This window comes from Frankliniella occidentalis, unplaced genomic scaffold (assembly GCF_000697945.3).
Source record: "Frankliniella occidentalis isolate FOCC.00 unplaced genomic scaffold, Focc_3.1 Scaffold550, whole genome shotgun sequence".
NCBI classification, from domain to species: Eukaryota; Metazoa; Arthropoda; class Insecta; order Thysanoptera; family Thripidae; genus Frankliniella; species Frankliniella occidentalis.
This window is the reverse complement of record NW_026267666.1, coordinates 27,752-38,159: the sequence shown is the minus strand read 5'-3', so window position 1 is coordinate 38,159 and position 10,408 is coordinate 27,752. Positions and strand designations below refer to the sequence as shown.

Genomic DNA, 10,408 nt, shown 5'->3' with positions numbered 1-10,408 from the left:
CCCCTCCCCTCCCCTCCGCTCCTCCCCTCGGGCCGGCCGCAGCCTGCCACACGCCGGTCGCCGCACTTCGGTGCGCGGTCCACCTCCTCGCGCGCCTGCGGCCCGGGTGTTGTGGCGCGCTCCCGTGCCCTGGGCCAAGGATAAAGACTGGTGGCGCCGTCTGGCGGCCGCGCCGGGAGGTAAACGGGGCCGCCGCGGCCAGGCGCGGCAAAGTTTGAACGCGACGCGCGCACGGCTGCCTATCCGAAACACCCGTGTTTCCCCTAACCATACACCGTGGTCGATTGTTTTTTCTGAATGAAATATTCTGTAGCATGCAATTATTAAAAGTGAAGTGACCGTGACGCACGGTCACCCAGAGGCCGCGGTTTTGTCAAAATGGCACATCAAGTGATGTCAGTATATCTACATTTTGTCATTCCGGTGGCCTGATTTGACGTCATTTTGATATCGAATGACATCACTAACATCACTATGTCAAAATTGGCGTCAAAGTAGGCCACCAAAATGAAAAAAAAAATTGACACTGACATCAGTTGGTGTCAGTTTGACAAAACCGTGTTCTCTAGTCACACGAAAGAAAATCAACCATGGTTTTCCCATAGAAACGACGTGAATTTGAAGGTCCACCAACATTTCCCATGATTAACACGCTCATTTTTGTTCCTATGGTTTAACATGGGCGCGTGACCACAAAGTGGTCATGCTGCAGGGAACGTGTTTAAGAGCTCTCAGAAAGAGCCAAAAAGATTTTTTAGAGCACACAATTAATGGCCGATATAGAAATAAGAATTTAAAAAATTGACAAGTTTCAAGAAAAATCCATTTTGACAGTAAGTAGGAACCTATTTCCTTCGCGGGGAGAGAGGAGAGGGGATAATGAAATGTTCTTATTATTAAGACATTATGCGATTCGAGAATTCGTGCAAACGTCATCACCCCCCCCCCCCCTTCCCCCTGCCTTCCCAACCCAACTCCTAGGTTTTTCCTTTAGCAACCCGCAGCATGACTTCGATTTACTCCCGATATGGCTGTAATCTGTAACAATGACCTTGGGCGGGAGGAGGGGGGGCATCACGTGTGTGAGAGAGATAGAGAGAGGCAGGGTAAACGGAAAGGAAAGACGGAGAGGAATCGATAGGTGGCCTGTTAATATATGGGAATCATGAAGTTGTAATAATAGTCTTGTTTGGCCTGAAAAACGCGAAGTCATTCTCGGCGTAAACAGAGACAGCTCGCGGGATCAGGGCATGGCCGATGGCCGGGCCAGGCATGGCCCCAAAAGGTGCCCGTCACGCCGTCATCTTCTCAGCGCTTTTGGAGGCTGCGCCCGGCCGCTCCCCCTCTCCCCGCTCCCGAAGCCCCGGCGAGTGCGTGAGTAGAGCGACTCCGGGACGGCAGTGAGCGGCGCCAGTCTCTCCCAGTCACCCGCCGTCACCACTGGTCACCACACATCACCTCCTCCTCGCTCGTCGTCGTCTGCTGCTCCTGCTAGACGAACCCCGCGCTCACCATGCTCGCCCTGGCGCTGCTCGCGCTGCTGCTGCTCGCGCTGTTCGCCCTCTTCAACTACCTCGGCAACCTCAGGCGCCTCAAGAACTTCCCCCCAGGTAGGAGTCTCCGCCGGGAGCTGTAGAGAGTTTGTGTCCCGCACAAAATGATCGCCAGGTGGTCGGTGGTTGGCGTGGGCGTGTCGCTCGCTGCGAGGCGTGGGCAACAACCAACCGTTGTTGTCTGCCCGTTGCCGGCACGTTCAGTGATGTATGGCCACTATGTGGTCACGCTTCCATGTCGTTCAATAACAGGCTCCAAAAACGAGCCGAGCTGAACGGAACGGAACGTGTTAAATACCTCGGCATTCCGAATTGATTTTCGGTCCAATCAGTAATAATAATAAATAGTGTTTTTTTGTGTTGGTTTTGTTTAACACACTACTTTTCCTTCCACCTATCTCTCGCAGGACCGCTGCGGCTGCCGCTGGTCGGCTCGATGCCCTTCTTCCCCGCGGAGCACTGGCACCTGTACGCCGACAAGCACTGGCTGTCCAAGTACGGGCCGCTGGTCGGGCTCACCACGGGCCGGGACACCATGCTCATCGTGTGCGGGGCGCAGGAGGTGCTCGACGTCCTGGCGCACGAGGACTGCCAGGGCCGCGCTGACCTCTTCTTCACGACCGAGCGCTCCTTCGGCAAGAAGCTAGGTAAGCGACAGTCGGCGACAGCACCACTACTTGGTCGGTGCGAGAGAGAAATACGTACGGGGACGGGCGACCCCACGAGAGTGAAAGAGCGCGAATGACAACACGCCCGGGGAGCAAAAGCACGCCGCCAATGACTCGCCGCTGCTCGGCGGGCCGGCCTGCCTTAGGCCTACCCTGCGTGTGGCGGGCGCTAGCAGCGCGGCCCCGCCGCCGCCTAGCTAGCGTAGCCCGGGGTTCTCTGGCGTCGCTCCCAATACTTTTAATTAATTTAAGATTTGTTGATTATTTTTCCTAGTTTAGCCGAGAAAAATATAGTTGTAAAGGTTTTACGGGAGAAATTTTCTATGAAGCGTTGGTCGTAAAATTTCAAAATTGTAAAACCACAAATTGAACGTATCGACTTGGAATCCATCGACAAGCAGGGATGGGCTGTTAATAGCAAGCTTCCAAAATATGTCGTAAATTCACGAGCACATTTTTGACAGTGTTTGGTCTTCTCCCTGGCAGGCATCATGTTCAGCGACGGGCCGTACTGGACGGAGCAGCGTCGCTTCGCGCTGCGGGAGCTCCGCGACCTGGGCATGGGCAAGAGCGTCATGGAGGGCGTGGTGCTGGACGAGGTGGACGCGACGCTGGAGGCCGTGGCCCGGGATGGGCCCGCCGTCCAGCCCAACATGCTGTTCCACGCGCCCGTGCTCAACGTGCTGTGGTGGCTCGTGTCGGGCAAGCCGTTCTCGAAGGGCGTCGGCAAGGAACAGGACGCCCAGAGCGTCCGCCTCCACCACATCATGGAGAAGTTCATCCGCACCAAGAACGTGGCCGTGGCGCCCGTCGACAGCTGGCCGTTCCTCAAGTACGTCGCGCCCGAGCTGTCGTCGTACAACGCCATCTACGGACCCATCTTCGACATGCAGGCCTTCATCCGGGTGAGTCGGCGAGAAGCGCAACATCTCTCTCATCAGGGGCGATATCACGATTTTGTCGGACATCGGCGACGGCTCTATATTAACCCAATATCGGTATCGATATCGAGGTTGCTCGATTTACTATATGTATGGGCTATTTCAGGGCATGTCGTCTTCACGACATCGTTTGGTACTACTTAAGGGCCATCCCCAAACCACGTGACGCATTTTGCAGGGAGGGGGGGGGGCGATCGCGTAAACACAACGGAGCACCACAAAGGGGGAGGGGGGTTCAAAAACCGGTCAAAATGCGTCACGTTTAGTTACGGCCCCTTACGATGTACAATATTATACAATATTATCGAGACTCGACTCGATGCATCAGGTCGATGCTTGAAACCTGGTCGATATCAAAATCTGGATATATCGCACAGAACTCTAGGGGTCACGCGCCTTTACACAAAGAAAATGACATTTTGCACGACCCTAACACTCCGTGTGGATACAAATGTTACGTCGACACGACGATCATCATTTTTTTTCTATTGTGTAGGAGGAAATTAAACTGCAGCAACAGGACCGTACAGGCTCTTTCATGAGTAAATACATGGATCGAATTGAGACTGCAGAGCCCGGAAGTACCCTCACTGGTAAGGTTCAAAGAAAGAGTGTTGATTTTTGTAGATTATGAATTTTTATTGTTTATGCCCCGACATTTTGACGGGGATCCAAAAGATGAAAACGTCCGCGCGTTGCTAATGCTTTGTCTTTGGTCGGCGCAGAAGAGAGCCTCATCATATCGGTGCTCGACATGTTCATCGCGGGAGGCGAGTCCACGGCCAACACGCTGTCGTTCTGCCTGCTGTACATGGCGCTGCACCCCGACAAGCAGGCCAAACTGCACGCGGAGCTGGACGCCGTGGTGGGCGGGGCGGACAAGACGGTCGGCCTGGCGGACAGGACGAGGTAAAGGGGTCGTTCAAGGACTACGTGCCTCGGGGGGGGGGGGGCACAAATATCATGAGGTCCAAAATAGATCAGGACCATCATCGAAGCTCGTAGGACCCCATAATATTTGTACACCGGGGTACAAATATAATGGGGTCCCCATGGACTCCATTTTTGGTTCTCATCATTTTAGGACCGTATACTATTTGTACCCCCCCCCCAAAAAAAAGGCACTTAGTATTTGAACCACCCGTAACCTTGAATCGACTCGCAGACACCCGCACATCACTTAAATTCTACGCCCAGTAACGCACTTTAAACTTTTGCGTTTCCTTTCCCACTCGTCTATAGGCTGCCCTACACCGAGGCGACGTTGACTGAGGTGATGCGTATCAACCCGATTGCGCCTTTGTCAGTTCCTCACAGCAACACGAAGGACGTGGAGTTGAACGGTTACACTATTCCAAAGGTGGGCTATACGACTGCTTGTGCACATTTTTTGCTCATTCATGATGCGTTTAAAAAGATTGTTTGCTTTTAACGCGCATGACCACTTTGGGCGCCACTTGGTTTCGAATGCCTCTCAGTAAAGTCTGTTTCCCCTAATCTACAGGGAACGATGATAAACCTTAGTCTGTGGGTCGTTCTCAACGACAAGGCTCACTGGGGAGACCCGGAAGTCTTCCGCCCCGAGCGCTTCATCGGCAAAGACGGCGCTTTCGTCAAGGATCCCTGGATGGCCAACTTCGGCCACGGTACGAACAAAATCTGAATAATGCACCGCAAACCCAGGTGTGCGACATTCGCATACTTGTATTATGTGTATTCGTGCTATTCGTACGCATGGAGCACAAGTGTGTGAAATTCAAAAGAAAATTTACACTTTTTTACTCCCTTAAGTGAACGAGTGGACATTCGCACACCTACAAGTGTGTGACATTCACATACTTGGGTTTCCCGTGTGTTTTCTGCTGGAACAAACGCGGACGCGGGTGTCGTGAAGAATATTGTACTAATCTTTCATCAATTTCAGGCAAAAGAGTGTGCATTGGCGAGGCCTTCACCGTACAAACGGCGTTTTTGTTCTTCGCCAACGTGATGAACAGACTACGGATCTCGGCACCCCCTGGAGGCGAGCCCTTGTCCACCAAACCGCAGCCAGGCCTGACCTGCGCCCCGCAAAACTACACCGTCCTCGCCGAACCCAGACGTTCCTCCTCTGCACACCAAATGTAATACTCCGACATAAATAAACGATCAGAAAATGCACACAGGTTCGCTTTACTCGTTCTTTTACCTACACCGACAAACTGTAGATTAATTTTAATTCAGGTCCTCGGTAACAAAATGCCGTTTACGCTCTAAATAACATGGGGCAACATTTTATTTATTTTTTGTCCGAAGAGGAAGGTGGCGGTTTCCAGGTGCCTCCGTCTCGCGAGGCAATGCGGCGCTGCTAGTGTGATGGCGCCTGCCACGCGCCGGGTAGCCCAGCCCGCCGAGCAGCCGAGCGCACCCGGTGGCCCGGCGCCGCGCCGAGGGGCTGAGGTGGAGGGGAGGGCGGGCGAGCGAACGTACGTTGCTGAACGCGTTTGTCGCTCCACGCTTTCACCACCTCTCCTCTCGTCACATCGAGGGACGAAATATACAAATGAATCGCGGCACAGTAACCATCCTTCTTTTGCCTGCCTCTTTCCATTAAAGCAGCATGCGACGTCGTAAAATATATATTACATCCATGAATATCGAGTGAGTCGGTTGGGCTGCGCGCCGCTCGCGCCAGTCGTAAGTCATCGCGGTTAATGCGTCCTCGTGACGCGTTGGTATAGGAGTAAGCTCCGGGCGGCGGGTACTGGGTGTCCCACTAACGGAACGGGGGGGGGGGGGGGGGGGGGGTCCTGGGGGTGCACGATTAACCTTGGGGAGGGGGAGAGCTGCACCAGACCAACCCCGAGCAGCGGCTCCACTAAAAGGAGACTCCCTCCCTTTTTATTTTCCTTCATTGGGTGTAGTTGTTGTTGTTTTTGCACGCTCGTCGGCTGATGTGAGGAAAGGGGGGGGGGGGGGCAGGCGTGCTCCGCCGAAATGGAGGTGTCAGTCGTCGCGGGCGTTCTGACCCGGCCGACGACGCGCCCCCCGGGGTGATACCTGCAGAAGTGACACCTTCACGTCCACGTCGACCGGGGCAGGAGACGGAAAGTTGATTCAACGTTGAATCGACGTTTAATTCGAAGCAACGTTTTAATTTCGGACCAACTATTTGGTCTGCTCAAAGTTGATGCAAAGTCGACGTACATAAACGTCGATGCATTTCTGGCTTGGGTGTATACATTATTCTTCATTATTCTTATAACTCGCAAATACATAACATTACAAAAATAAATAAAAGAAAAACGATGTGGTGTCTTCAACATCGAGTAGTACAGCGGCTTCGATGTACGGGATATGCGGACTACCGCAGCAGAAAGGAGGTATAACCTGATAAAGTCATCGGTGGTGGGGAGGAGGGGGTGTCTTATAGCGTGCCGGCGTGTCGCCTGCGCGTCGACCCGCGTTCAACGCACCACTATACACCCCTCACGGACATGAATGGTGAAAGGGGCGAAGCAAGGGGGGGGGGGACAGGGCCCCTAAACCCACAAAGGGGGGTTGGCGTGGGGGGGGGGTTGGAAGGGATTAATGCAGGGTACGTCTGCCTTGCTCCTCTAAGCGTTTACGCTGTGCGCCGCATATCTTGTGTGCAGGGCGCTAGTGATGCACGCCGCCTCGTTAGAATCCGGTACAGTATTAGCAGAAAATAAAAAGACGGCGCGGATCACCCACCCTCGCCCACCCTGCATGTTCACTCGTGAGGTTAGAAATTCCCAAAATTTTCCGGAAAATTTCTGAAAAATTACCGAAAATAATGGAAAACTTCCAAGGTCTGCGAAATTTACCATTTTCCCAGGAAATTTTAGGGTTTTTTTTCTTAAAATTTCAGGCGACGTTCCAGGGTTTCCAACCCTATTTACTCGCTGTGTGAACGTATTGCGACCGGTAAGTAAGTTCAGATCGCGTAGCTGTGGGTTGGGAGAAGTAGAGGGAAGAGGAGGGGAGGGGGGGTCCGCGCTGGGGAGGACGCCTGCTGCCTCCAGTGTGTGTTGTTGTTGGCGTGAGCGGGTAGAGTTGTACTGAGAGTCCCGTCACGGAGAGAGGGGAAAAGCGCGCGAGGCGCTAAAGAGCATGCAGTGGTGTAGCCTACCACCCCGCGGCGGACTGTACTCCGCGCAGCGCCGTTGCCTACATCTAGAGATTTAAAGGCCGGAAAAAATAGGAACAGTTGCGGAAAAAACGAAAAAACAGCCCTGTATTTCGTTTGTTTGTTATTTTTTTTTTCAAATATTCACGGAAACTTCTCTTTTTTTTTAATTCGAAATAAAACTGTCACTTTTCCCGCAAAATTAAAATCTCTCTCTAGCCTGCTCGTCAGGATGAGGCTACATATGTGTGAGACACACACACACACACACACACACACGCCGGGGCCGCACAGCTCTCACCTGGACTGCAGGGGCGCGGGCGGGGGCCCCGGTGGGCGCTAGGGCTGCGCTAGCAGCAGCACGACAACAAAGTTCTCGGCCTGCACGCGGAGCAGGCGGCGGCGGCGCGGCCGGTGCGCGCGTCGTGGCGCGGGGGCGCGGCACGGCATCGCTGCCCCCAGCAGACCGCAACAGAGCCCGCTCGGTGTGTGTATGTGAGAGAGAGAGAGAGAGAAAGAGCACACCGCCTCGGCTGCGCGCGCGGCCGGCTCCGGACGCGGGCGCGCGCGGACTGCACGGCTTCGGGCCGGGGCGCCGCCGCGGGCCCCACCGCTCCGGGCGCGGCTGCACCGGGGAGAGGAGGGGGGGAGGCTAATGGTTGTCAAGTATTGTCACCGCACCCCCACCCCCGGCAGTGTCGCGGCGGAGGGGGCGGGTCACGGGGAGCGGACTCGATATTAATTCTATTTCCCGCGTGGGGAAGGGGGGGAAGCGCTGTGATTACCCCCTCTAAACGACTCTATTCTAACTAAGTTTTACTCCGCCTCGGCCGTCGGTTTCTTTCCCTTGAGCGTTCGGTTTCTTTCCCTTGAGCGCCCCCACACACACACACCAACCTCCGTTCCGAAAGACTGGCGGAGAGCGGTGATAAGAACTCTTCCAGTCGACAACAAATTTGCAAAACAGGCCGTTAGTCAGAAAGAAATTGGGACTCCTTATATAGAATCGACTTCAGAATCCACGGTGATAGAAAACGGGGACGAGGGCGGGGGTTAAAAATAAGGAACTGTATCACGTAATTTTTAATTTTTTTTCGAAGTTGGGTAACTTTCCGACGACACTCTAACAAGGGGGTTGTGAAGTACGTGTGTTTCGGAGGTCATTGGTATATAAGTTGAGGGTAACTTTATCATATAGCGTCAGTAAAACAGCAGATTACATTAGCAGTATCGTCCTGCTTGACGAGGTCAATGATTTTGAGATGTATGAAAGATGTTCCCTTAGTCCATAAAAATGTCGTGCATTTGTGACTCTAAAAGGAGAAGGCGGGGGCGGCGGGGGAGGGGAGTAGAGTGCGAGGGACGGGGGGGGGAGCGGGGGCAGGCCGATCAAGACTAATCCGGCGCGCTGCACGCGTCCTGCCCGGAGGCCCGCATGGCGTGTGCTGGGGCCATCAGAGGGAGGGGGGAGGAGGCGAACCAATCGGGACTTCCCTCCTCTCTGGCCGAGGATTCGGAAGCAATACCGCCCACCTAAACGTCGGCAAAAACTTGCTCATTTTTAAAAATATTTTTTTAAAAACTTGCTGAAATTAATTTATTTCAATCATAATAAGCAATAATACAAAAATACTTTTTTCACTGGGGTTTTTGTAGAAAAAGAAGAAAAGGTATATCGGAGAAAGATGGTGTGGCGCGCGGCATGGTTGTTGGGGGCGCCCCTGTCGCTCAGTGCTCCTGCTGAATGTGAATGTTGGTGGTGACAGGTCCGCCCGGGGTCACGGGGGCGGTGGGGGCGGCGCCGAAGACGGGGGCGGCGGGAGCGGCGGCCCCGGGGAAGGGGGCGTGGGGCGCGGGCGGCTGCGGCGCCGGGGACAGCGCCGGCGCCCCGGTCTGCGTGATGGGCACGGCGCGCTCGCCGGCGGGCAGCTGCTTCTGCGGGGCACAACAAGAGACACGACCATGAGAAAAGTATCCACACCCGCGTGTAGGGGAGGGGGTACATTTACCATGACATCCCTGACACTCGGATTGAAAACTCTGCGTCATTTGATAATAAAAGCACCCCATTCTGAGTCAGCGCACAAATGAGTCGCGGAGAAAGTTCCCCACCCTTTACCTTGCTGGGCGCGGTGATGGTGAGCACGCCGTCAGAGGACAGCGACGAGCTCACGGCCTCCGTGTCCACGTCCTCGGGCAGGAGGTAGCGCCGCTTGAACTGGCGCGAGATGTAGCCGTGCTCGTCGGCGCGCTCCTCGTGGCAGCCCTCCACCAGCACGCTGCGCTCCGACACCTTGACGGAGAGCTCGGCCGGCGCGAACTGCTGCACGTCCAGCGACACCTGAACCATAAGGAACCGCCATCAACATTTTGCGAGGGCGCCAACGTTGATAACGCGAATCGGGTTGGATTTGGATTGGATTTGGGTGGGATTTGGGTTGTGCGTTTCGGTAGTGTTTGGTTGGATTTGGGTTGTTGTAGGCCTTGCCTGGAACTGGTTGTTCTCGAAGGCGAGGCTGGAGCTGCCCGAGTTCTGGCGCGGCAGGTGCCAGGGCCGCAGGTAGTGGCCGCGTAGCAGCGAGGATGCCCTCGGCGGCGGCACCAGGTCCCGCACCAGCTCGTCCCGGTTCAGACCCAGGCCGAAGTGCTGGTCCAGCAGCCGGGACGGACGCTCGCGGTCCGTCCTCTCGTCCCACCAGTCGCGGAACAGCAGCGGCACTAGAGACATGCTGTACGTGAAAAAAAAATCAAAAATAGAAAAAAATGAAACAATTAATACTGAAAAAAAGCGAAATATTTCCGTTCAACTTCCGCACTTCCGGATTTCCATATTCCAAAGGGGAAAGTAAACTATGATTAAATTGAGGCGGGCAAAATATTGCACATTTCGCAGCAGTATGTGTTTGGAAACATTTAGGATGTTCCAAACCGGACAAAACGGATAATCCAAACCGGGGCTATATCTAAGCGATACATCGGAATGTGTTCTCAAATCCATCGACGGGAATATGAGACACGGGGGAGCCTAGAATGCATGTTTGTTGTTGGGCCAGGCCGGGCGACCCAGCGGCTGTACACCTTGTTGTGCGCCGGGGTGTGGGGGGAGCCAGGGGGACG

General features: G+C 54.4%; 2 protein-coding genes across 2 annotated transcripts in view; one reads left to right on the top strand and one right to left on the bottom strand.

Moving 5' to 3' along the window:
* The first annotated feature begins 1,399 nt into the window (after positions 1-1,399).
* On the top strand, positions 1,400-5,322 carry LOC113205309 (methyl farnesoate epoxidase). Its single transcript, XM_026420877.2, has 8 exons — positions 1,400-1,610; positions 1,961-2,200; positions 2,708-3,126; positions 3,659-3,755; positions 3,888-4,071; positions 4,405-4,522; positions 4,667-4,808; positions 5,087-5,322. The coding sequence occupies exons 1-8, from the start codon at positions 1,514-1,516 to the stop codon at positions 5,287-5,289; spliced, it is 1,500 nt and encodes a 499-aa protein (XP_026276662.1). The 5' UTR covers positions 1,400-1,513; the 3' UTR covers positions 5,290-5,322.
* Positions 5,323-8,861: 3,539 nt separating this feature from the next.
* The window catches only part of LOC113216375 (protein lethal(2)essential for life), a 2,485-nt gene continuing 938 nt past the window's right edge, over positions 8,862-10,408 (bottom strand). Inside the window, exons 2-4 of the mRNA XM_052275252.1 lie at positions 9,780-10,020; positions 9,411-9,632; positions 8,862-9,226 (exon numbers count right to left, since the gene is read on the bottom strand). Of these exons, the coding sequence (XP_052131212.1) occupies positions 9,020-9,226; positions 9,411-9,632; positions 9,780-10,019 (669 nt within the window). The 5' untranslated portion in view covers position 10,020 and the 3' untranslated portion in view covers positions 8,862-9,019. The remainder of the gene's footprint in view (positions 9,227-9,410; positions 9,633-9,779; positions 10,021-10,408) is intronic.